At 44.8% G+C, this 27,914-nt stretch overlaps 2 protein-coding genes across 3 annotated transcripts in view; both read right to left on the bottom strand.

The window, feature by feature from the left end:
* The window catches only part of LOC149358760 (uncharacterized), a 28,848-nt gene extending 14,742 nt beyond the window's left edge, over nt 1-14,106 (bottom strand). The window contains exons 1-9 of one of the 2 annotated variants that reach the window (XM_089570944.1): nt 13,998-14,106; nt 13,583-13,693; nt 13,056-13,164; nt 10,471-10,547; nt 8,997-9,131; nt 7,526-7,594; nt 5,623-5,828; nt 2,189-2,255; nt 579-656 (exon numbers count right to left, since the gene is read on the bottom strand). In XM_089570944.1, the coding sequence (XP_089427070.1) occupies nt 579-656; nt 2,189-2,255; nt 5,623-5,828; nt 7,526-7,594; nt 8,997-9,131; nt 10,471-10,547; nt 13,056-13,164; nt 13,583-13,681 (840 nt within the window). In that variant the 5' untranslated portion in view covers nt 13,682-13,693; nt 13,998-14,106. Of the gene's footprint in view, nt 1-578; nt 657-2,188; nt 2,256-5,622; nt 5,829-7,525; nt 7,595-8,996; nt 9,132-10,470; nt 10,548-13,055; nt 13,165-13,582 lie in introns of both variants that reach the window. The other variant, XM_089570943.1, reaches the window with a different exon arrangement.
* Nucleotides 14,107-16,301: 2,195 nt separating this feature from the next.
* Nucleotides 16,302-27,914, bottom strand: part of lbk (leucine-rich repeats and immunoglobulin-like domains protein lambik) — a 118,080-nt gene continuing 106,467 nt past the window's right edge. Inside the window, 5 exon segments of the mRNA XM_089570945.1 lie at nt 16,302-20,360; nt 21,191-21,640; nt 23,127-23,240; nt 25,333-25,617; nt 27,021-27,296. Coding sequence (XP_089427071.1) covers nt 20,104-20,360; nt 21,191-21,640; nt 23,127-23,240; nt 25,333-25,617; nt 27,021-27,296 — 1,382 coding nt within the window. The 3' untranslated portion in view covers nt 16,302-20,103.

The following is a 27,914-nucleotide window of genomic DNA, read 5'->3' on the forward strand; positions in this document are numbered from 1 at the left end:
AGACTAACTAGAGTGTGCAAAAGGTAAATAACGACTTCAGTTTTCGCTCCGAAAAAAAAAAAAAAACTGCATTCACGGTAAGTTGCTAATATGAGCGACAAAGCTGTACAGTGGTGAGCAGCCTTGTCTAGAGCGCTTGAGCAGTGCGCACTTGGTAACAAAAACCGAAATTAGAGAGCAGCCCCTCATTACACGGCAAAGTTTTCGTGCCTGCTTTGTTTACGAGGCTATCTGGCGCTACTTCCGTGCAAGCGTTGCAGCTGGACCCTAGAGGCTGCCACAAAATCTGGATTTGTTTGCAAGGAAGTGCACCGCCCGAGCGCTCTAGACAAGGCTGCTCACCACTTTACCGTTCACAGCAGGGCAAAAATTAAAGTGTCTTATTACCGAAACACCAAAAAAACCTGAAACATGGTGCGAATTTAACTACAGCATCCGCGCTAGCTTATTCCGGCCGTCACGTGCCTTATTTAGATAGGTAGTTGTACAGACCAGTGTCCCGCTTTTTATCTGCGCATTGTGAGTAACAGCCGCAAAAATTCCAGAAATCAAACCAAGAAAAGGCGAAACCATCGCACCTTAGTTTGCACCATAGCTATCCTTTGCATTCGCATCTCTCGGATGATTTGGTACAAGCTGAAGGAGTCTGTCAGTTTCTGAAAAGATGAAATGCCATCCCAAAGAGAATAAATACTTCCAAGCTTTCTATAGCACAAAATGATGTGATCACCACGTATTACAAAAATGAAACCACTTCCGAAAACACAGGAACCATCTGTAATAATAACGTAGTATTTCTTAATTAACTCAATCATTGCACTGCTGCATGCTGCACAGCTTCTATATGTTCTTGGAGCACAAGTGGCACTGACTAAACACTATGTAAAGCATTCATTAAAAGCTTACTACACTATTGTAACAATGCAGCAGTGATCACCATTTAGATGTGCCCCTTAACTGCTGTCCACAAGGAATGGTCAGCGCATCAAAAATCCACTGCAATACAGACTTGTGCTGTCAGCCAAGGCACACAATAAATAAACTGGGAGCCTAATAGTACAGTCGCTGACCGATTTTTCGGACTCGGCGGGACCCGAAAAATGGTCCGAATGATCGAACAGTCCGAAAAATCCGTGAACTTAAAAAAATAAACTTTTCTGCGAAAAATCTGCTTTCAAGATAGCCAAAATTGCTGCTCCTCATGTTCCGCCTGCAAGCGATAATATTAGACTCTATCCGAGTCATAGCCGTGCTTTCTTCATGTCCGCACCCCATTACATCGTTATACCAGATAGTGCGACGCGGCCGCGGTCATGCTGCGAATGAATGCACTCGCTGCGCGAAGCTAGAACAGTCAATTTGCATGGGGCAATGACGTTCGCGAAAACCGAGAGGTAACCCACGGGAAGACGCGAGCGCCTCTGAATGCAGTCCCTCCCTCCCTCTGTCTACCGCGTTTGCTGCCCCGCTGTCCAAGCCGCGGTGGACGCTGCAGCTGTCCCGCTGTACCGTGTTCAATGCGACTGCGCGCCCTTTGTAGGCCATCTCGATGGCGATGGAAAACATCTCATTATCTTGAATAGCAACGATGGAGAACAAATAGCCAAGCATATCCAAGCCAGTCCGATTGCGCCCGCCGAGCCGATTCCGTTTAAATCCAAGATAACGCCTTTCACGGTGGCGGCAAACGGGTTGGTAGCGACAGCAATGCCCGCTCGCGTCTACATTAGGCCGAAATAAAAAAACTTTCGATTGAAAAATGATCACCACAATATTGTTGGCATTTATTTTAGTCCGAAAATTCGAACTTTTAGACCCCGCAAAGTCCGAAATATCGGTTGTGAAAATGTACACGTTCCTATGAGGTGCGCGACGGTTCCTCAGCGAAGTCCGAAATATCGCGCTGTCCGAATTTTTGGAGCCGAAATCACTGTACTATCAAGACCAGTCCTTTAGATGTACAAATGAAATTCAACAAATGCAAAGCGATAAGACAAGCAAAATCAAAACAAAATGCTCTTCAATATGCTTAACAGAGTTAAGGTCTACACAAAAGCCAACAATGTCAAGCCAACAACAAAAAACTAATGGTGCCAAATGGCAGGAGTTAAACCAAATATAAACAAGTGTTTAAGGTGCCGTGCAATATGGCAAAGGATGCCGGAGGTCAGTATGTAGTAGTACTCACCCCAACCCTCATTAGGCCCCACACATAGTCTATGGCACAGATGGTTCCAGTCCTCCCACATCCAGCACTGCGGAGGAGACAAAAAAAAAAGAAAAATGAAAGAAAAAATGCGGCTTAACAGCACTGAACCATAAACAATGAGTAACTAAAAAAAAAAGACAGAACAGTACAATAACAGTTTTCCCTACCCAAACAACATTTGTACTTAATATACTCAATGTTTAAGCACTGCTCTGTTCTTCTCAGCACCACGGCAGCTGAATTAGTGAAAGCAGAGTGCTGTAGCCGCAGGCTCACTACAAGGGCACAGTTCATTTTTTTTTTTTTTAACTAGTACGGCATGAAACCACAGACTCTTTCTACCGGCATCGTACGATTACCTGCACAGGAAAGGCTAGGACAAACTGAACACGCCCAGTGATTTTTGAAAGCCCTAATCCTTGTGCCTAGTGGCTCACCAGTTAGCCACTGGTGAAATTAGTTTCACCGAGCCGCCAACAGATGGAAATAGTGACCACGCATGTGCAGAGTCACTCTATAAGTTTTCAGAGTACCGCAATCCTCCTCTCCCCCACCACCTGATTTGGAAGCGTCATGGCTGGCCCTGACTGACGTTCCCAACACTGGAAGAGCATTCGTGTTCCTTGCGTATCTGCCTTTGCAACGTTGTTATTATAAGTGATAAATAAACTTCTGCATAGTTCACACAGCTAACTTCGGAGATAACATGAACGGGCACTCAGAATGAAAGGGAAACTAATTTTTATAACTCGTTGGAGCAACATACTGCGCATGCATGTGGGTCCTAGAGAAAAGCTCAGAAGGAAGCTTTGGAAGCCTACCACTCTATGGGAAGTCCTTGCAAATCATAGTGTTTGCCATTGTGGCAACATTGAGCTGCAGCAGCCATTTTTCTTCCAAGCCTGGCAATGCACTGAAGAGGAATGTGGCACTCTGAAAACTTAACCACTAACTCTATGCATGTGAGCTTTTCGCAGGACCTTTGAACTTGGAGAGCTATCCCATATCTTCATCACGTGACTCGGAATTTTGTGGCCACACATTTTGCATACGGGACATGACCCACCAATGAACCACGCCACGGTGAACGTGGGACACTGAGAGCCAATTGAAGTTTGCCTGTATCAATCTATTACCGTGTTGCACTAACAAAGAGGCCACTTTCCCTCGAAATGGAGCATTAATAAACTAGAAAAGGCCACAAAATAAGTTTTCATGAGGAAACTGCACAGATGTGAAGTGCATTTTTGCTTGAACATCGAGACTAGACTACAATGACATCTGCTTCCGGCCAGCAATCACAAAGTCCATGATTCGTCACGAGTGGAGACTGAGTGGCGGGGAAAATGTTCCATTAAGTAAGAGAATATGTCTACTTAGGGCAGGTAGTGACCGCAGATCCGGATCATGAAAGGGAAATAACTAGAAGAATAAGAATGGGGTGGAGCGCGTATGGCAGGTTCTCTCGGGTCATGAATGGTAGCTTACCAATATCCATGAAGAGAAAAGTATATAACAGCTGTATCCTACCGGTACTCACCTATGGGGCAGAAACGTGGAGACTAACAAAGAGGGTTCAGCTTAAGTTAAGAACAACGCAGCGAGCTATGGAAAGGAAAATGATAGGTGTGACGTTAAGAGATCGGAAGAGGGCGGAGCGGGTGAGGGAACAAACGCGGGTTAATGACATCCTAGTTGAAATCAAGAGGAAGAAGTGGGCTTGGGCAGGGCATGTAATGCGAAGGCAAGATAACCGCTGGTCCTTAAGGGTAACGGAGTGGATTCCAAGAGAAAGCAAACGTAGCAGGGGACGGCAGAAAGTTAGGTGGGCAGATGAGATTAAGAAGTTTGCAGGGATACAGTGGCGGCAACTAGCAAAGGACAGGGTTAATTGGAGAGACATGGGAGAGGCCTTTGCCCTGCAGTGGGTGTAGTCAGGCTGATGATGATGATGATGATGAAAACTTTATTTTTGTTAGCAATAGTACGATGTCTTTTAATGCTGAAACAACTCAAAACCCAGAAAGAGCAGCAGAATCGATTTTTACTAGGAATAACAATTGGATGGATTCATCCACAGTGTCCCTGAAAAGGTGTTGCGCTCCCAACACTTCAGCTAGCAACAGTTTCTTGAAATGCGATCCTGCCCGGGTATGTCCCAACTGTCGAGTCATACCCAAGTACAGCTTTCAGTGGCTTCCAGAAAACACACCAGGCCATGGGTCAGTTGACAATAATACACAGATGACCAGCCGCATCTGCTTGGCATATTATGACAGGTTAAGTGCAAGAGCATGTCATCTGGTGCTTGAAGGGGCAAAACTGCTCCGTTGTAAAATGTAAAGCTAAGCGCCTTTCTGTAAATTCTTAGTGTTACTCTTTGGTTATTGTTGCGTGAGTGTGCAAAGCGCAGCCAGTAGACAAGATTCACAGAAAGAGAACAATACTTGCAAAATCAACGAGCTACAGCTTCAACAATACCAGTGCATCAAGGCATTTTGCCTTCAAGCACTGCACAGAACTGCGCAGAACTGATTTCCACACAGCATATGCTCACGATGCCACCAATTATGCCACCAGCCATCAGGACAGTTTGCAGCTAGTCTCACTTTCCTTTTCTTTACACTACCTATCCTACCCTGCCACCATGGCTCTTCTGTCTTTAATGGAAGGGGCCCTCTAATACTACTCAACGAGTACCTTACACTGTAGAAGAACTGCAGATTGGGCTAGTTGGTGTAGATTCATAGTGATGGTTCAACAGCGCAAACACACACAGACCAAGAAGGAGACAAGACACACACAGCGCTGAATGTGTCTTGTCTCCTTCTTGGTCTGTGTGTGTTTGCGCTATTCACCATCACTACGAGTACCTTACATACCCCACGGCCCCTTTCACCTACCTGGCATACTATATGGGCACTTTACACTTTTTTTTTATTTGCATAAACGTGCCCTTTGGCATAAGACAGTTATATATACATATGCAGACCTGTGTCGGCTATAAATGCCAACAAGGCCCGGTGTTGGAGGCCATGCATCCAGATTCTTGTGTCTGGTGGGCAGCCAGGGAGGTAATCCTGGCTAATTCCGGGCAAATTATCAAGAAATGGGCTACCGTCACCTCAGTAGCAGGAGCAAGGCAGAAGGGACAGGTCGGAAGAGGAGTCTGTGATGTCCGGGAAGCCCTTACTGCAGGCGTCGGTGCAGTACCCACCCAGATTCGGACCTCCTCACGGCAAGTTAGCACCTTACACTAACAAGTTACAACACAACAGCTGCAATTACTGCTATCTTACACACACTTGTGTATTTTTCTTCGCCAATTTGAGGTCTGACATGCTTTATAATCTGCACCATCTACACTATTGCTGGTAAGTTACAGGTTCCTCAAGGGTTTCCCCAACACCCACCTGCAGTGGACAAGCACGGGCAGGGCTTCGGAGGCCTGGCAGTCACGTACCAGCCGCACCAGGTCCACGATGGGCCCCACGGACGTGGGCACACCGTGATCTGGCCACGACCAGTAGTGGAATTGGCACAAGGTGCGCTCCTCAGGCCCACAGCGGGCGCGCAGTGTCCGGAGCAGGAAGTCTGGGCACACCTGCTTCCACTTCACCTGCGTGTTCCACACACCGTGTCCATGAGGTTAAGATAGGACAGGTTAGGTTTATGGGGTTTCACGTCCCAAAGCGACTCTGGCTATGAGATACATGACAGAAGCTAACAGTCACCGAAACCAAGGAGCAAAGGGGATGTTATTTTTTAAATCTAATAACTATTTTTTAAAAACGTTTTTGTGTCTTCCGTATTCCGAAAACTTCTGAGGGTGACTGCACACTGGCTGGTATTTTTTCAGGCTTAGTTAGTTGAACAAGCAAGCAAGAAGTGAGCTCCAGTTTTCTTATTTTCTACCGAACAATTAATGGCAGGAATGACTTGCCTAAAGAAATCATCACATATGAAAGATTTGAAAAGAAAAAAAGAAATGCAAGGTGTGCTCTTATGCAACTGACTGCACCAATTCTTTTCTAAGTTTCGTATTATTTTTTACAGCCTGTTATACTGACATCCAATAATGACCACAATTTTAATTTTTCTCCCACCAGAGATCCACAAAGGTGATCAGTAGCCTCATACGCAATCTAGAAGGTGATAATAACCGGGTGAGCTGACATCACCTGTCCAACGATGCTTATCACCTTTACGGTTGCATCCAACAATGCTCATTGCCTTTGCGGTTGCATAGAAAAGCAGCAGCAGACAACGAACGGCATGTCACTGCTCCCGCCCAAATGGTACGGAGAACGACACACATGTTGCTGAATGATGTGCGCTCGCATGTATGGCTGCAGGAGAGTTTCAGCTGCCTGGTTTCAATTTAACACACCAGGAGTGCCAGAACTGCTACCACAGCAGTACCAAGGAACATTGTGCTTCTGAAATCTTAAAACTGACATAGCTACAGCTATAGACAATAAACAGTGATATAGCACTCAGTGACAAATCTCTAATTACAATGAGGTGCATAACTGGCCGTTGATTGGATTTTAGCTGACCAGCTTACTTAATCCCAACCCTGGCCTGCTTTTTAGCACTGACTACCACTGACATTATAGTGCTGGAGAAACTGTGCTTGTAATTACATGCATGCATGTGCATAGGTTGAGAAAAATAAAATCCAAAACTATGTACCTGCAATTAGAACCAATGTTTTCTTAGAACAATGTGTGCCACTGTGTACTGCGATCCATATGGAATAGCGATTTCTATCTAGGACAAGCATGTAATCAAGGCAAGCTAGCAAAACTATTAAGCGGCAAAAAATTAAAAGTTTGAGAGAATTGACTTGCACTCAAATCGCTCGGAGCACCTTTTTGAGGTCGAATACAAACAATGTAGGGTAAAACAAGACATAGCCTTCCAGTTATGCAAAACCATGAAATGTGCGATGGATTTGCACTTCTTAATAAGGCATTCTGGAGAAAAGTTGGAAGAAAAAAGCTACCGTTTCTTCTGCTTTAAGAAATCACATTGCAAACACTACAATACTAGTGAACTTGTGGAGAGACTTATGAAATGCTCTAAGCATCAATAAAATGTAAAATCACTGGAATAAGAGTACTGCACAAGCAGTCTGCGATAATCACATTCACTGGAAGTGAAGAAAACGTGGTCCCCCTATACACCACATGTATCAATTTTCACGTTGACTAGCAGTAATACACCGGGTGGCTTACCAAAATATTCTGAGAATATGTCAAAACGAGTGGTTACTGACAAAACCAGGTCGCAGTTTTTTTTCTTACAACTCACCAATTCAACAGTGATGTTTCCATACTGTTTCTTCTCTCCTTCGTTAGGCCAGTATCGTTCACACTTGTACTGAAAGAAAAGAAGGAAGGGTCGCCATTAGATCCTGCTACCTAACTGCTGCAAGAATGAAAAGATAACAAGGTTGTAGGCGACAGCTCGTGTCATGCGCTTTGAGATAGTCAGCTCTAGGCAAAGTAAAACACTGTAAAGCTTCAAGGTCAACATTTCAATCCCACTTTTTGAAATAAAGGATGCCTGTTGGCCAGTGCTCAGAGACGGCAATGGAAACGTGTAGTTCCAGAATGATCAACACATATTCTGCTGCCACCAGCGGAAATTGCTCCAGGCTTCCACAGCAATGAGAATGCTCTCCAAGATAACAGCAAACGGATGCCTTAGTAGAGCCAACAATCACATGATTCCTAAGACTCCTGATGATACAGTTATGCATGCAGCGTGACAAACACCTTTTTGTATGTTACCCACCGACACTCTCTGCTGTATACAAATCACACAAGGCAAAACAACATGTGCTGTTTTGCAGGCTTCCGTTGAAACATAAGTTGAAGCATACTACATCAGGTTAGAACATGTTTGAGAACAAGAGCTGTTATTTACACATGGCAGATGGGATCGACACACCATTACTATACTACGTAAGCTGTAAGTACACATTGGCTTTGACATTTCATGTCACATCCAATTCCTAAATAAAACTATAAACTGCTAAAGCAAATCAACTGAACATTCCCCCTTTCAGAAGAACAAGAAAAAGACAATCAGCTGGTGTCACTTTTTACAGGGTAGCCCCTTTTTCATGATGGAAAAAAACAGCGCAAACTAAGACAGAAAACACAGAAAAGAGGGGAGACACTACAAGTGCTGACTCGCAACTAAAGTTTATTAGAAAGAACGGAACAGAATATATACAATAACCACCCACGACTGCGTACGTCATAACAGATTACGTGCAAGGCGTGCAAGGTGATCTAAACAGAAGCATCGTGCGTGTGCACCCGGTTATTTAAGTACCTAAATTCCAAATCTGACAAGGCCACTGAAGGATCACTCAGGTACTTAAATAACCGGGTGCACACGCGCGATGCTCCTGTTTAGATCATCTTGCACGCCTTGCACGTAATCTGTTATGACGTACGCATTCGTGGGTGGTCATTGTATATATTCTGTTCCGTTCTTTCTAATAAACTTTAGTTGCGAGTAAGCACTTGTAGTGTCTCCCCTCTTTTCTGTGTTTTCTGTCTTAGTTTGAGCTGTTTTTTTCCACCATGAATTCACACCAAATAGCCCAAATGTCTGCTTTGCTAGCCCCTTTTTATAGGCTGCATCAAATTGTGTGGGATAACACCCTATGCGTAGAATTTTATGCAGCAGCTGAACTACAGGGCCTGCAAGCATGCATTTCAGTTTTGCTTTACACCCAGCTACAGTGCCGCAGCTGCAGTTTACACACCTTTCCGGATTCCTTCTCATTGCAGGCCATAATGATGACTTGCACCTCACACTCCCAGATCATTCTCCAAAAGTCCATGACTGTAGTTGGCAATGGTCCCTGGGATGCTATGTAGGCTCTTGAACCACTGGCCCCCTGGGTGATCGTGTGAAGCATCGCTTTAGTTTACTACTTAAAAGAATCTTACTACACAGCAGAGAGCAAGAAGTAAAATACCAAAACAAACTGACAATGTGGGATTACACAAGAAACACTGGTCTTACACTAAGCCAAGCAGTAGACAAGGATGCCTTTGTCGTACAATCGACCTATGATGAAGTAATGAATTGGCATCTTGCTTCGCTTCACTTTATAGAACATGACTCATGATTCCATAATTCCAAAATGCTGTATTGTCATCAAAACAACTTCTTAGAGCATTCAATAAACACTAAAGCATTCCAACACTACTTCAGTGTCGCAGTGAACGGTATCACAGCCACAGGCTATAAATTTAACCCAAACCAAATGAGAAATCCTGTGCCTTGCAGTGTCATGGATTGAAGGAAACAATATTGATGATGATGAATTGCTCATCTGCTGCTAAAGAATGCCACAGCACAAGGTTTCTTCTCCTACTGAAGGTGGGGTCCAAGACCCATTTCCCAAGCATTTTTCACTCTAAAGAAGCCGAGCACCAGGCAGGGGAAAGTTTGTACCCACTGTATCACTGATGGGTACCCGGCGGCACTGGGGATCAAACCTCGCACCTCTCACACGAGAGGTGGATGCCCAAACGACTAGACCACCGCTTCGGTTAAGGAAACAATGTTCTAACAATTGTGTTTGAAATGCTGTTTGTGCTAGTAGTACTTTCTAAGCGGGGAGGAAAAAAAAAAAAAAAGAGGCATCATTAGAGTATCAGAACGCAATGAGATGAAACACCTACTATAGAGCTCCAGCTCTGATGCATCCTGCACTGTGCAACTTGAAATGTTAAGAGGGTTTTGCTTTCTTACACAAGGCTATAATATTAGAAGCTAGCCAACACTGAGGGAAGAAAATTTGATGCTTCTATGACCTTGCATTTCCAATAAGGATATGTATTCCACCACATTCACAGTAAGTCTCTACGGCATAAGACAAATGAATGACTCCAAAACTTCATCTCATGCTGCCTGCGAAAGGTATTCCAATGCACATACACACAAAAGCATGATGGCTCCCTTTTTTCCTGAATACATCGCAATGCCAAAATACGCAGTCATCTTTTGTTTCAGTTCTGAAACATCTTAATAGCAAGCACACAAACACAAACAAATATGCAGCTTATCTGCTGCATAGGATTTTGCCTTGTGACTAATACTATATGCCTGAGCCAAGCTCATTGCACCAGGTGTCAATGCTCTCAACTGCAGCAGCTAAGTGAAAGGACTGAGGCACAGCACATAGGCTGCTTTAAAACATACAAAGGAGCTCTTTGCTATTCCCATACCTTGATCAGGTTGGCATTGATGTAGTCTGAACCAGGCACTCCTGGGTACTCGGATAAAATGACCCTTGTCAGGTCATCTGAAATGACAGCATAGCAAGCATTTAGCTCACTCTGTTCAACGCAGTGCATTTATATTTAAAACCATTTTAAAGTTGGCTACAGAAACAGATGTCTGATGATGACAAATTTAAAAAAAGAAGGATGCTGCAAGAAGAGAAGTAAAATGCAAAAATATATGTATGACAAATGACACCACAGAAGAGAAAACAAAAAGGAAGAAAAAACAGATTTTTCTCAGATGAACAAGATTTTCACAACAATTTAAAATGTTATTTGCATTGATCTAAAAATCAGCACCTCAACCAATGGCTGGTTCAAGTGGTCAGCATGAAATCACTTTTTTTGCCAGTCTCTCTCTCTCTCTGTTCTCTTTTCGCATGGATGAAGGGTTGCTTGCATGCGTCACATATTTACATCCGAGGTCACACTTCCAAGGAATTACTTTATTCGGACCTTGACGTTTACGTTACGCAACATCCGGCGAGCTGCCTCGCCACGGCAAAGGGCATTTGCATACGTTACCACATTTCCGCTGGCGCATCCCGTCAAATGAGACACGTCTGATGCATTGCGATACACATATGCCAGCTCTGCATTTGGCCTCAAAAGCAGCGTCGAAACAATTTCAGCTAGTCAAACACACTGCAAAGATACTGACAGCATTGCTTTCATCAAAAAGCCAGCACAAAAGCTTTTACAAAAAGCAAGAAGGCAGCACCGCAACTACCTTCACAGAAGTTTCGGAAAGACTACCTGAAAGTTTGATCCAAATCACTAAATTGAACAATTACGCAGAATCAAACTGATACATGCAGAAAGTCTGCTTAGCGAAAAATTCGGGTTCCTCACATGTGGTTCTACTGTGTCAGGCATTAAGTAGGCAATCAGCGATATCAAACCTGTATGTGTGAAACTTTCTACAAGTGTCAGTTCGATATTGTTTAACTATAAAAGCTACTGATTTGAATAAAAAAAGGAAGACTCTCTGGAGGTGCAAGCTCTCAATTCTGATGATGATGAATTTTTACAGCACAAGGAAAGCTTTGGCCAAAGAGCGCCACTGCACAGAGTTTTTTGCACTACTCAAAATAGAGGCAAAGACCCATTTCCCATGCATTTCACTCTTACTAAGCTGAGCACCAGGCCAGGCCAAAGCATGTACCCACTGTATCACTGGCGGTTACCTGGCAACATTGGGGACCGAACTCCGCACCTCCTACATGCGAGGCAGACACTCAAACCACTAGGCTCTCACTGCAGTTCGGCCTCCGAATTTTAAAAAGCAACTGAATGCCTTATCTCGTATGTTCCCAAACACATATAAACAGCATGCCATTGAGACTGGCTTATATGAAAAGGCTTGCATTAGAACCTAATTCGGTACACTCATGGTGGTGTACCTAGGCTGGTTAGTACATTATTATACAAAAACTAACTGCTCCACGAAAACAACAGTGAAGAAACGCTACATACACAAACACTTGTGTGTTGTAAGTTTTTCTTTGCTGTCCTTGTTCTTTTCGCACAGCTTTGTTTGGCAACAGTGTTTGCATGGAGCGTAACAATACACAAAATTTTAACATCAGTACTGAAGATAAATGACAAAATGCAGTAGATATAAGCAGCTGCAGGTTGACATCATGGGCTTCAAACATGTATACACCTCTGTAACTGAAACGAACCTAGCCAGTACTCACTTTAATGGCTCGAATGAACAGATAAAAATTATCTTTATTTGCACAATTGTAAATCATGATGCTGCAATCACTGTGCACACACTGACAGCTAGAAGACAAGCAGTTATCTGAAGGCAAAATGCGCCACAAGTTGAAATAAATCATGCGTGATGTCAGCAAAGGGGGGAAAAAGGGGGGGGGGGGGGGAAGAAGAGGTCAAGGCAGCTGAAAGAAGTTAAGAAGAACTTCTTGTTGGGCGAGTTGGTGCGTACTGTTGTAGGTACGAATTGCGCACATAAGACACACACAGGAAGAAACACGAGGGAGACTGAAAGAGTGCAAACTATCCCTAGTCTCCCTCGTGTTTCTTCCTGTGTGTGTCTTTCGTGCGCAATTCGTACCTACAACAGCTGAAAGGAGGTGCTGAAACATGGGACTTAAAATGGTCACATCCTAAGCAATAACTTAGGTTCCAGCAAAGTTGTAATTTTGGTTTGGGACTGCCCCAATTCCAAGTGCAGAATGCATGAATAATCTGGATATTAGTTGATCTTCCACCCGCTTTTTTCAAAATAAGTGTGCATTTAATATACACAAAGACAAAGAGAGGAGAGGAACAATGGGATAGGGGTGCCACTTCTAACTTTAGTGACCTGGCTTCGTGTGTCATAAAAGTTGGAACTTGCGCCCCTGTCCCATCGTTTCTGTCCTTTATCTATCTTCGTCTATTTGTTGGGCACTTATTTCAAAGATCATGAATCAGCTACAACCTGAAAGAAGTCTTACTTCACATGCTAATACACAGTGACATGATGGATATCACACAACGCAGAAAACAGTAATGCTTACAAGGTAGAATGTCTTTGTATCTATTCTTCTTTCGGTTGACTTCTTTCTGACCTTCACTACAAGCATATTCGGGATCAAGCTTCAGGCGTTCTGTCAGTTCCTTCAAACTCTGGAACGTAAAGAGAAATGTGCAATTTCTGACATCTTCTCAGCGATTACAATCACGGATGTTTATTTTTGTCAAACAGCAGCACACAAATGCAAGGTCGATGCACTGAAAAACAGAGCTTTGGCCGCACATTAGAAACCACGCGATAAGAAAGAATGCGACTTTCGTGTCAAAAGATCAGACGGAACGTGGTACATCTGAGCTCCGCTAAAATAGGGATGCGACGCGCGGAAAACCGCGACATCGTATTCCGAATAAAGCGGAATTGGGGCACGGCGCTATTTTTGTATCTAACTGTCTACGGCCTAGTTTAGGCGCCGACAATCCAATCCTGTATCACTGTGCAGGCGAAACATGCAAATTATCATGCAAGAAACCTTACACATTACAGAGCAGGCAAACAAAACAGCGCACATACCTGAAACTCGGCTTCGAAAAGGTCGTCTCCCAGTTTCTTGCGCGCTTCCAAAGTTTCAAAGTGGTTCAAGAAGTTCTTAAGAACAACTTTTAGAGGCATGACGCTGTTCGGCTGGCACGAAAACATGTGCGCGAATCGAAAGGGACCAAATTACATACACAAAGTGGTGATGAATGAGTAAAACGCTACAAATAAATGCAGCTCGTGGACAAAGCCATGCGAGCACCACAGGACAGCCTAGCAGTGGTACAACGCGCTCATGCGAGACGAAAAATAAGCCAGAGGCTCTTACATTTGCCCCAGTGGAGCTAACAAAGCTATAACACGTACAAAACGCCCTTCAAGGCATTAGGAAGCGACATGAGTAAAAATATACGCAGCCACAACACTAGCGAAAGCACGTAAACTTTTTTACATTTTTTAGCAGAAGCCGCGTGACAATGGCGATGCCGCTGCACTCCAAACTTCAACGCATCCGGTTCTTTTCACTCCGCACACCCAGCCCACTGCCGCACTTGGCCCCACCACGCAGCATGACGCCTGACGTGGGTTACGTCCGGTTCAGAAAACACGTCAGAAGTTTATCACTTATCAGCTCACTTTTCATTTATTAATAACTGTGCTATTGTAACATTAAAAATCGAATTCTTTTCGCACGTTTCTCACTCAGCACCTCGTAACGTATTGGCAGCGTTAGCGCTCAATTGCGCGCAATATGCTGTCTTTCGTCAACAAACCTTGATGTGCACTCCATTTGTTTGGTTTTGTTTATTTTCTTTCCCAAAATTTTGTTCCCGTTGTTACTGTGGTGATAACTCAGTGCGTTAGGAGGCCCATACTCCGTCTTGGTTACCAGGTGCGTTTTAATCTCACCGTTGCAGCCGCGATATCATCAATTATACTCATGTGCTCGTACCTGTGACTCACTCGAACCGGACAACAAGCGTCGACGTCGATAGGAGAGCGCGCAACTATGTGAGCCGTAGTGAGGGCCCCTTCGCACGTAGTACACTGCGCGCGCTTATCGAGTGACGATGAAAAATGCGCTGCTGGCCGTGCTAGCGGTACTGGGCGCTTTGGGCGTACTCTTCATTTCCATCTACCTACTACGGAGAGCGAGGATCATGAACGGGGAAGGTGCCAAAAGCTTCCGCTACGTCAAGCTGAGCCAAAACGGTGACCGGGTGACTGAGAGCCAGTGTCTCGTCGACGTATCCACCGACGAAGACGACGACGACGATGAGGACGACGAAAGCTCTCCGGCCACCATCGATGTAGAGTCGCGCACGACGGGTGTGGTGAGGATGAACGGTCAGGCCGGCTACCGAAAGTCGGCCCTAGCCGAAAACGAAACCGACGAAGAACTGCTGCAATGAAGACGTTCGACAATCGAGTGTGCGCCTTCGGGCGCTTCTTCATATTTCGGTTCGATCAGTGCGTTTTGATATGGTTCCTTAGCACTTTTTTCTTTGGTGTCGCTTAACTTATTTGGTGCGTAAATGCGTCCCAGACCATGCGAGAAGCTCACCCATTTCAACGACGAGCTGTTGAGCCGTCCTGCACCTGAGGTTGTGTGGTGTGTGCAGTTTCATGCTGTGGTTGTTTTAGCAATATGGTTCTTGTACATATTTTTCTTTCTCGTTTAAAAAAAAAAAAAAAACGGGGTTGGGCGGGGGATTGCCGAGTAGCATGTGTATAGCAACGTGTAGGTCTGAGAACTTGCGTGTGCAATCATATCGTGCCCCGTAGACGTACTATCAGCTGGAAGCACTGACACAGGAACGTTTCGCACGCAACAGTCACAACTACGCTTTACTTGCTGTACTGCTTCACTTTGGTCAGAACAGGTTTACAGAATCACTGTCATCCTAGTCTAGCTCACTGCAGCCATATTTCTTATGCCATTCTTAACCCTTGCCTACATTAATAATAACAATCTTTATTTGTACGTAGAAGAAAAAAATGGTGCGTGAAGCAATATAAGAGGACGAGGCTGGACCAAAAAATGAACATCCATATGTTGTGTGCTGATCAGCCAGTGGCTTGTGACCGCCATTCATCCAATTTATCTCTGTTGCAAAATTTACGTCGCCCACCCTGCAAGTGCATACCAGGTTTGCGACGGTGTGGAGTTGCTTTCTGTTAACTTACTTTTTTTTTTTTTTAGCATCCTCACAAACAGCTGCTGGTGCATCACATAAGTAGCTGCAGATTCAAAACCTCAGTTCTTAGCAAAAGACTTGAAAGGAACTTTGCAATGCAGTCAGTGTCAGATGAGGCCTGTTTGCAATGGCACCGAGCTAAGAGTTTCGATGCCACCTTATGAGCATGGTTAAACGTTACTGAGCATAAGTAATGCTCAGTATCAGTACCTCATTATCCAAAGGCAGTTTTTTGTTTGTAGTTCCTTAAAACCATGGCTGTAATGACTGTTGCTGTTGAAGCAAGCATGCGAGGTGTCAGTGGGTTCCCATGTTCATATTCCTTTGCTGACACTATGGATCCTGGTGTTTTGCCATTGTATTTGTGACGTTGCTTGTGAAAGTAAAACTGTCAAAAGGTACAGAAGTTGCATGTTCCACCTCCCTGCATCAGTGTTTTGTGGGTTCCAGAAGTCTATCGCCTTTCAAGGCCGGCCTACCCGAGACCCTCTGAGTTACATGGTGGAAAAGGCAGGAGTACCACCTTCGGTTAGTGTCAATTCACTGAACAACAACAGTACTGTGCATACTGAGTTTTATTACAACTCGTTATATTGCCACTGCATATTGCAACAAACAAACAATACTAGATAATATCTGCTGGTGCGTATGGCAAAATGGATTAACGGGAAAAATTAACATCAACAGGCTAAAAAATTTGGCGAACTAACTCAATAGCATGAGCAACACAAAATATTGTCACTGATTGTCTCTACTAAAAACACCATCAATGGCTTTTATTTGCAGGTTAAAACAATGCGAGCAAGCTCTCAATCTCTGAGAACACATATGGCACAATTGAAGAAAGGGAAAGAAAAAAAAAACCTTTTGAACTGTTTTAGACAGTTGGCATATTGCAGTGGCACTATATCCATCACTCTTAAAAAAAATTAATGTAGTCTTAAATACACTTACTTACAACTTTCTATCTACAATACCAAACGTGTAATATATATATATATATATATTTATATATATATCAACACCAAAGAAACACTGCCCTTTGGAACTTCAGAAAAAGTAGAAGTCGAACCCTGACACACGACGATTGGCACTGGGCATTGCAGCTTGCAAAGACTGTACACATAAATCATGCGGATGGGGAATGTTTTCCTCAGTTTCAGTTTTCTCTTCCAACATTAGAACTGACCTCAGTGCCTTCCTGAGTGGAACTGTACAAAATATGGCTTGCACATCAGTCGGCTATTAACACAACACACTGCTGCTATGTTTTCAGGGTGAACAAGCAAAGGAAGTTAAAGCACCATGAAAATCAAAGCTTGAATGAAAATTTGAAATTTGGACAAACAATAACCAGGAGGTTGTACGTGTAAACACATCGTGCAAATTTGTTGCCTGAGCAAAATATCCTCTTCGGCTGCGAATGACCAGCGAAAACCAATCAAGCATCCCTACCCTACTTCAGACCAGTCAGCACAAGAGTAACTCTTTCAGTACATGCCAGGCTAGGGTTGATTCACTGCTAAACGAATGTTTACACTCTCCTTCTCTCACTCCCTGTTTGAAAACGTTCTTTTCACGAGTGTGTCATTATTTTAAATAAAACTATGTTCTCTGGACATTGACTAATGCTACAACGATCCCGCTGTCGCAAGAGCTATACAACTATGTACAATCGCCTATATGTACACTTGACTGCAATGATTATGAGACACTGACATTTGAGCTAACATAGTTTGAAAGGCCTGTCTCCACCTGAGAGCCAAATTCTGAGTTCACTCAGTTTCTGGGTTCACTCTATTCCTATACACGCCACTGTAATGCAGCACCAATGAGATTTGTACACACTACGGTCGAGCTGCAAGCTGTGACGGCGTGCGCCAATAGCACAGAACTGAGAATTCACTTGAGAATTCGGCCTCGGTAATGCCCGAACAGGTAGCAAAAGCTGCTGGACAGATCTCCAGATGCCGTGCAAAATAAAAAGAAAAACCGAAAACGTCGGGATGACCCAACTGGCCACGGTGCATTCATGGGGCTCTCCTTAAATATACAGGTACTCTGTGTAGTAGTATTTTGTTGGTCACAAGTCACAACCTACAAAGAATATTCTTTTCCTTTCTTGTTTTTTTGCACTGGAAAGCAAACATGAATTTCCCCCGTGGCCGCTCTCAAAGGTGCCACATCGCCAAGTCTCACAAGTGGTAATGGCTTTTCTGAAATCTGAAAAATAACAACTATGCTAAAAAGCATGAACCAAATTATATTCCCTGTCCTTAAGTCCTTAATTTGTACATTAGATTCTTAATGAGGCTGCTCTTTGCTGCTGAAAACTGATGCAAGTGAACTGAGACTGACTGCTGAATTTACACTGCGAGAATTATGCACGGGGCAGCCGTCGCCGAGACGGTGAAGTATGTGCGGTCTGATGTCTTTCACTAATTAGTGGTGAAAAACATGACTTTTGGCACCTTTCTTTCTGAAATGACTCTGCAAGAGATGCTGATCTGCGTTATGTACACGAGACTGACAGGAGAAAGGCTTGACTCGCGTGCTCCCCACTCGGGCTGCAACCTGTGATTCCTGTCAGCTTTTGCTGCAAGAAAGAGTCAGCCCCACAACAGACAGCTTTCCACAGACGTGCCACTCTTTCGGACATTCCGTTCAACAGAAGATGAAAGAGACTGAGCCACAGACGGCTACTATGTGAGGCACAAAATGTTATACATAGATATACATAATATATATATATATATATATAGACTCGACGCCAGCGACGCGACTATGTTACAACACTGCAACCCCTAGGAACAAGTGGGTTTACAAGAAATTCCACAGATATGTATTACAACCACAGAAACAACCATTTATACACAATGACTTCCATTTCTCCTTCGTCTTCTTAAATTAAGGTGGTAGTGGTGGTGTTGGTGCTCTGCTATATACATTATGTAGCTAAAACCCCGAGACACGCAACATGTCTTGCACTTCACTATATACACATGGACACTGAGAATGTATACACGCACAGGACATATAGGAGCACGACAGGTAACTGTTTCTTCTTCTTTTTTTTTTCTTTAAACATGGCACAGGTTAGCACATCTCCCATCACTTGGAAATGGCAGACGCACACACCACGCTCGTGGCATCATCACTCGGGATTCCTCCTTGAAAAAAATTACATCTTTGGCTGCTCGGCAACAAGTGAAATGCCACAGCCTTGCACCCTAGGGGGCCACGCAGCGTTTCAAGTTGAGCGGCACTAACCCCTTGTGTATCGACCGGCCTAACGAAACAAGGCCAAAGCAGTAGAATCCGCAAAAACCTACCAGCCTATCAGCCAAAACGGTTTCTGTAAGTATTTTAGCAGTGCAAGATAAGGCAGAACAAGTTGTGAACAACAAAAAGGGGTAAGATTGACGAAAATGAAAGGTGCCTGTGCATATTTGCGCACAATGGGCACAAGACAAGAAAAACAAGAAAAAGCAGATTCACACAGCAAAGATCCCTTCGCTAACACCAAGCAGACTTTTCAGTGCTAAAGAAAAGCCTGACTACATTAGATTTACAAACCAGTTCGCATGGGAATTGTGTCCCCCTATGATGCAAGGCCGATTTCCAGTGCAGCACAACAAGGAACGCATTCGTCGTCTTTTGTCTGAGGGCACAGCAAGTGAAAACCTCAGCAACTGGCAGCCAAACAGGGCTGTTTGGCGACGTCTTGGCAACCGAGCATTGCTACAGCATGACAAATTCAACAGCACCGCTCTCTTCAGCAGTTGTTCCTCACTTTGAAAAGTGAGACTTAATTCGGAGCAAATTAACGATCTGGCTGTGGTGAGGACTGGAACTTCTGCAAAGAGTAGTCAGTCACACGAGCTGTTCATCTGCCTTCAGGTCAGTGGTAAAGTGAGCTGACTTTTCTGTAGCTTGCGCTTCGGCTTACGCGACACTATTTTTAACCGCCAAGTGCCGAAGCATTCCTGCTTAACAAATATACAGACAAGGACATACTGCTGCCACATTTGACACCACAGGTGGAGCCATTAATCGCAAACTCTGCGAAGCAGCTAATCTTGGCCGACCCCCCCCCCATGGTGTAAAACGTCAGACTCGACCACAAGCAGCCTGCAGAATTGCGCACTTCAGAAACGCTCGCCAGATGCGGCTTGAAAGCATTGCCCAGCAAGCGAAGGACCTCATCGCATGGAGCGGCGCGGCGTCATGAAGGTACTGCGCTGGTTCCACCTGTGCTGCCAAGCACAGCTGCAGTATGCCCATGCACTTGCAACGTTTCAGGTCCGTGAGGAGAATGCGTCACTTTGTGTGCTGTGCACCACCCTTCTTCGGCGGCTACTAGACCACCGTAGCCATAGTGGCTGCTGCCTGGTGATGGGCAGCGGATGATTGCGGTGGCCTCTTGCGGCCGGTGTTCAGGGTTACTTTGCTGCGCCGCCTCCCTGGGGAGAGGTGGACATCCGTCACAGCCGGCTGCTGCCCCGCTGCCGCGGATGACACGTCCTGCTGGCTCACCGAGGCTGGTGTGAGGCAGCACGACTGCTGGGAACCGGCACCGCTGACTGTCACCACGCTGCCACTGTTGAGGGCAATCTCTGCGAAAAAGAACCAAGAGCAAAGGCGGCGCACAGGTTAAACTCTATGTGCTATTCGCATCAGAGCTAATCCCTCCAGCACCAACTAGAAAAACCTTTCTTCGATAGAGGCAAGCACAAAAATCATCATCAGCAGCCAGCTCATGCCAACTGAAAGAAAACCCCTCTCTCAATGCTCCCCATTTATCCCCGCATAACACCAAGTGCAAGACAGGGATGATTAGACAGCATTAGTAAAGGCCTTTGCTCTGAAGTGGACACAATCTGGTCAATGATAATGGTGCGATAATGATGATAATGCTTTGTGGTTGGCTAACAGAGTTGGGCTAGTTGGTGCTGGTCGAATAGCTCCAAAACAAAAACTAGTGCAAATAACAAGGAAGGCAAGAAAAACGGGAGTTTTCCCCCTGGGCACTGGCATCATGTCCTGTGAAATTTCATTTTTTTTTTTACTTCGTGTTTTTCACACTATAGTAGGATACAACCTATGCCCGTCAAGTGTGCAAAATAAAGTGCACTGAGGAAGAGTGTCACTTGCTAAAAGTGCACTATAGCACAGCTAAATGGCTCGAAGCAGTAACAATGGTGTGCAGAAATGAGCTCCTGCAAAGATGTTTTGAACGTTCACTGCCGAAATTATTCTGAAAAACAAGACACTATGCAATGGCCCTAGCTGGCAATGGCAGCGATTGCATATTTTCTCACAGGTGCAACACACTACTGTTTTCAGGACGAAACTCTGCAGCGTGCAGAAACGCAGAAAGTCACATGCACAAACTGAAACGGTAAAGAAGAGAAGTTGTTATGCAAAGTCAAGCATGGGCACACACCTTTGGGTTGCAGCCGGCAATGCAAGGATGCTGAACTCCAGCTCCGCACACTCCGCGGGAATGTGGAGAAGCCGGAGTCCCTTTCGTCGCTGCTGCCGCCGCCACGACCGCCGCTGGCCCCACTGCTCTCACTGCTTGCACTGGACCCACGGCGGACTCGGACATGACGGCGGGCAAGCGGAACAGATGCCGCACGGGGCCCTAGCTGGCCCTCCGAGAGACACCGGGCTTGTCCACTTGCCGACCCCGTTCGCAAGTGGACAGGGGAGCCACTGGGGAGGCAAGGCCCGAGCATGGCGGGGTGCCTCAAATGCCGCAGTGTTGTCTGCTCCGAGAGAGTGCCGGTCACTGCCCGAGGCTGAAAACTTGTCAGGGCTGCCCGCACATGGGGAGGGCTTGGCTGCCCACTGCTGCCACTGGCCGAGCTCAGGCTGCTGCCTTCTCCTCGACCTGCAGCATGTAATGGCAAGCAGAAAATGCAAGAAGTCTGTGAGTGGGGGGCAGCAATGAGGAAATGGGACACACACAGTAACTGTCTCACTCATGGCGGACACCTGCTTTACCTCATCTGTCCACCTAACTCCCTGCCACATCCAGTCCGTTTCTTTTTTTTCTTGTCTGGCAAGTTCATAGCCTGTGTTCTGCGGTGCGCCCACAGCAGCATCCAGTCCTAGCTGATGGTTCGTATGGTGACAATGATGTCCCCCTCAACTCCCTGCTTCCCGTGTGAAAGCGGCATGGTAGAAAGAGTGCTGCTGGAGGTGCCGTTTGGGCGGCTTTCTGCGCATCCCACCATGCCGGGGTCTCCGCGTGAACACCTCTCAAGACATACAATATAACAACACAGTGCGTCTCAATGTGCACTTCAGTGACAGCTTGAGTTCTTCTAGCCCCTGAAAAGCATACTGCCAGCAGATAAAAGCATGACAATGAACTTCCGAGATTCAGAATGCATGTGGAAACACTAGCTAAGCCTCTAAAGAATTTGGACACAGCACCGCCTGCCTCCTAAACCCATGAAGTGAGTAAAGCTCCAAGGAAACAGGAGTGTGGACTGTGCTCCATTAACTGATGCTGGAAAATGAAGCAAGTAGGGGTGTGCGAATATCAAATTTTTCGAATACGAATCGAATACGAATACTTAGTTCCGAATATCGAATTGAATATCGAATAATCAAGGAAAGACGCATTTAACAACTGCAAAACATTTATTTGAGCATCCAAGAACATCACAGTTCAACTATCAATAAGTAAATGAACACAAAAGGTGTGTGTGACGGCACCGAAAGTATCGAAGTCTAGAACATCATTCTTAGAAGAGTGGAATTTTCACAGAAAATGGCTCTCAGCAATGATTGAATCTAGCATGCCATAAGCGCAAAAGCGCGTTGCTGGGATGAACATTAAAGGTTGTTGTGAAGAAAAACCAGCTGCTCCACACGGTCAGGCAGGAGTCGTCCTCTTCTAGCTGAAACGACTTGTCCCGCCACAGATAATTCCCTCTCACTTGGCAATGAAGTGACAGGTATTGCGAGGTATTTTGTGCACAGCTCTGACTATACCAGCTTCACAGGCATAGCCACAAAGAAGCTCACAAGCACAGTCAGGGTCAGCTACGGCATGGCATAACATTACGCATGGCTCTGGACGCCGTCATGTTGTTATGTCTATGTCGATTGGACTTGCGCACCGAAATGTACGCCGGTGCTCGCAATATAATATTCGGCTAAATACGAATATTCGCATGGGATCGAATAATCGAAACAATGCGAATACTTGGATTTCGAATCGAATACGAATAGCAAAAATCTAATATTCGAATTATATTCGAAAATATCGAATATTCGCACACCCCTAGAAGCAAGCCATCTTTTCCTGCAGAGAATAGTCAGCTACGGCAGCAAGAGAGGCAGGTGACGATGAGCAGGGCACTGACCTCGCATGAAGAACGGCACCCTGCTTGCACCCAGTATGAATGTCTGACTGCTGGTGTCCACCTGAGAAGCCAGGTCATCGCAGCTTTGGTGGCCGCTTTCCTTGCTTGAATTGTCTGCACGACAAAAAACGACAGGGCATGCTTTCTGTACGCTTTCTAGACAAAGAGAGCAAGGACTGTTAAGATGCGCTTTAGTTTCTGGCTCACTTGAATGGCAGAATTTTTTTTTAAAACAAATCCAGCGTGTCAAACCATGAGGACAATGGTGCTCAAAGCATAACTCATTTCAGACATGGATTTTTCGAGGTATACATGAGGCAACGCTAAGCATCAATTGCGAAATAAAGTACCAGTTTTGGTCTGCTCCCAGCGATGCGTGAAGATTTCCACACAAACCACAAAAACAAAAGATGACAATGAGGTGCACAGTCCTCCCCTTTTTCAGTGTTAGCGCTACTCAGTGAATCAATCCTCCAAACGTTTCTCCACTGTTTGACATTGTTCTTAATGGCCACAATGAAACCATGACCCTGCTCACATTTTACGAACACGACAAACTCAATGTTCCTTCTCTCTACCTTTCTTTTGTGCCGCTTACTCGTGTAGGGCAGCCAACGGTGCATGTGCATAGTTAATCTCCCTGCCGTTCCTTTTTGCACCCTCTCTTCAATCACTAAAAATACCGCCCCCTAAAAAAGGTCATCAGATGACCACTAAATTCACCAAATTAAGGGAGGACACTGGTCTTGAAAAAAAAAATTTTATTAATGAAGTCACAGTTACGAAATCTTCAGGGAATATGTATTTTTGTGTGCTGATTCTAAAGATGTCATTTAATTTTATGTAAAACAATTCCTTGAGCACTTATGCACTTTTTATGCTAGTATTTTGCGGAGAGCTTTGAAGAAAATTTGCTGCGGGAAACTCGCTGAAATGTATGCCATTGGGTTCTCTTGACACCAAGGAATACAATAAGGGTGAAATTGTCTTCCTGCCTATCATAGAACTTGAGTTATAGAGTTTTGAAGTTGTCACTTCAGAAATTAGAAGGAAAGTGTGTATTCCTGTTCCTGAAGTGGCAGCTTCAGTACCCTATTACTCAAGTTCTATGAGAGCCAGGATGATAATTTTACCCTTATTGTATTCCTTGGTGTCAAGAGAACCCAATGGCATACATTTCAGCGAGTTTCCTGCAGCAAATTTTCTTCAAAACTCTCCGCAAAATACTTGCATAAAAAGTGCATCAGTGCTCAAGGAATTGTTTTACATGAAATTAAATGACATATCTAGAATCAGCGCACAAAAATACATGTGCCCTGAAAATTTCATAACTATGACTAAATTAATAAAATTTTCTTTTCAAGACCAGTGTCCCCCCTTAAGATCATCCAACAAATTAAAGAGGTGTATTACAGCAAGGCCATTCTGAAGCCAGATCAGGAGATTATGCGAACTCAATGGTCCCACCTCTACTCTGCACTTCTGGTCATCCTATGCATATGTGCAGACAGACACTTAATATTGTGCAACCAACCAACCACACGGCAAGCTTTTGAAACATTCAGTGTGTTAAAAATTCAAAGTATGTATGAATTCCGAATATTGCTTTCATTTCATCTGTCGTCATCCTTTAGGTCTATGATTGAAGGCACTGCGCTATTGAAACAGAACGATCACACAGTTAATACTCGCAACACAGACACTTGGTTTGTTCCCCATTTTCGCACTGACTATAAGTTCCAAGCATTACAGCACAATCTTCCAGTAATTTTAAATAGATATAAAGACATAAATAACCCTACTAAGAAAGCATTGCGTGAATTATTTCTTCAAAAATAATTCCTGACGTATAATTCGCGCCAAAGTACAGCTGCTCCCTTGTATCTTATGTAAATATGTTTTGTGTATTTCCCTATTGTAATTTATTGATGATTTTGTGCTTTCTGGATGTCCTGTTTTGTGAAAACTGTAACCTGACTATGTGTTCGTTTTTATTTTTTTTTGTGTGTGTGTATGTCAATGTTCTCAACAAAGTCTGCTCCTATGCCTTGTAACGGCTGCCTGGGCCTCGTCAAGCTGTATACCTACAGCTTTTAGTCCAGGCAGCCGCCAGAATTTTCTGGAAAATAAATGAAGTTGAATTGAATTGAATGTGTGCCAAACTGCTAGCACTGCTTTAAAAAAAAAAAAAAAAAGGCGCACTCACCAGAACCCGAATCTGCAGACACGTCCCGTGCCTCGTGGATGCCATCGGCACTGGCTTCAGCAGTGAGGAAGGGCTCCTGTTCGGGGGGCCTCGCCAGGGGCTCCGTGGGCGGCGGCGCCTCCGGAAGCGTGCTGGAGGCCGGGCGCTCCGTCTTGCGCATCTTGTTGTAGATGATAAGCACCCAGACCAACGAAGTCCCCACGATGCTGACCACAACCACAATCACCAGAATGCCCGTGGTCATGCCTTCTGCATCGGGACCCAGGGGCCCCAGCGTGGACTTGGCTGCACAGGCGAGAGAGAGCAGGAACAGGTTACCAGGGGATGCTTCTTTAGCTACCCCTGTGATAGACGCTCACAATAGGAATCTTTATTTTAGCGAAGGTATATAATATGTGTATGAGCCCCAAAATACACCATTTCTAGGGACAAAAGCATGGAATAAAGCACCTAGAAGAAACAAATTTCTACACAACTTTACATGGTCAACAAAAAATACTGCTGTTTAACAGTACAGCTCATTCTGTTAGTATGTAAAAATATATACTGGTACACTGGACTGCATTATATAATGTACTCATACAACAGATCGATAACTAGCCCAGAGGCTAGGTATCCCGTAATTTTTGCCATTTCGTTTGCACTCAATTTTTCTGCGGAATAAACACTTTTGGGAACGAATGAATTTTTCCATGAAATGCGCATTCTTTGGCAAGACGAAAAAAGAAAAAAGGACGTCAATTCGGGATGTGCACACACCACAGACGTGGCCTGTTGCACAAGCTCAACACTGTCAGGAAGCACGAGGAACTAGTACACAATCCCCACCCAATTTCAGTATAGTCAGCTTGATGCTGCCGTCGTCTAGGATTGTGTTATGCACAAGCCTCCCAAAGGTTTTTCCATCAAATACAGCCATCTATTTCTGCTTTCAAATGCCTAAATATAAATAGCAAGTATTTAAAGCACAAGTTTCATAACATTCACTTTTGCACTATACTACCATTACTGATGCAATGGCAAGAACAGTTTCAGCCAAGATTATCATCATCATTTATTTTACCCTTAAAGGCCTCTGTTGAGGCATTACATAAGGGGGGGGGGGGACAAAGCAAATGCAACTGAGAATAATACGTTAATACAAAACATAATGCAATACAATAAAATGAACGATACATCACAATACAACGTTGGTCAATAATGAAGGGCGCAAGGCTGAATTAGGCGGTAACAACAACAACAAGAAAAAGAATAAGTGTAACTGGGTGAAGTTTGAGAAGTGTCTTTTATTCAGTACAGTGATTAATTAATGCCTGTCGAAATTTAGTAGTGTCGCGCTCGTTAACAATGTAGTCGGGTAGCAGGTTCCAATTTTCTATTGCAGTTGGAAGAAAAGATTTATTAAATGCCAAGGTCGATCCATGTATACGTTGAATGCTGAGGAGGTTAAACAGGCGGCGCGATGTTCTGATGGGAGCTAGTAATAATGTGTCACGAAGATCAGGAAAATTGTAATATAACTTATTATTACGTAACAGGAAAGGTGGGTCAGCTGTCGTGACGCAGACGCCACTTCCGCACTTGGGGCTCCAACAAAATTGGCACAAACCAAAGTGGACGTAACCACTAAGTGAACACTTCCAGAATGTGGGCACGGGCGGCAGCCATGTTTCTGCCACAGTACACACCTGGTACCACCTTGAGGAGCGAGAGCCCCCTCTCGATGCCCAGGGTGTTGGTCATCTCGCACGCGTACTGGCCCGAGTCCGAGGGCCGGCTGTCGGTGATGACCAACAGCTGTGCCTCGGCCACCAGGAAGTGGCGCTCGGTGGTCACCAGGGGCGCCCCGTCCTTGAGCCACGTCAGCCGGGGCTTGGGGCTGCCCGATGACAGACACTCCAGCACTGCCGTGTCCCCGGCCGCCACCTGCTTGCTCCGCATGGGGCGCACAAACGCTGGCGCTTCTGCAACAGAGCGAGAAAAGGCACATGTGTAAACAAACGCCTAGAGCGTAGCGTTACAGTAAGCTGTTTTAAACACTGCAAACGAAGGAAGAATAACTCCAGACCAGAGCTTGAACAAGTTTCCATGGTTTACTATGCGTCAGGGTTACTCAAGCAGACAATTACAGTCTAGCCCGTTTATAACGAAGCCACTTATAGCGAAATAGCGGTTATAATGAAGGGATTTCAATTTCCCATTCCCATTTTTGCATTTTCAATACATTTTGGGTCCGGTTTTAACGAAGTAAATAAGAGCGTGTCAGCGGATATAACGAAGAGATTTAATACCAACCGAAAAATAATCTGCCAATCAACACATTTTTGCGTCCTTGAGGCGATTTTTACCGCGAAAATAAGAGCAAAATTCGGCTGACGGCGTCCTTTCGTGGCGTCGTCTGCTCTCCTGCGGAGCGAAAGGTTGCTTCACTGCATCGCTGGCACGCCGGTCTCGTGTTGCGCCGTCCTTGAACGGCGTCACGGCGTAGAGCGGTAGAGCGCGCCGCGCAGGGGAAAAATGCAAAAAAGAACAGAGACGATTTTTTTTCCGATGACGTCGCAGAGAGCGGCCGTCTTGGCCAA

The sequence above is a fragment of the Amblyomma mixtum genome, chromosome 2 (assembly GCF_055824585.1).
Source record: "Amblyomma mixtum isolate Tamu chromosome 2, ASM5582458v1, whole genome shotgun sequence".
NCBI lineage: Eukaryota > Metazoa > Arthropoda > Arachnida > Ixodida > Ixodidae > Amblyomma > Amblyomma mixtum.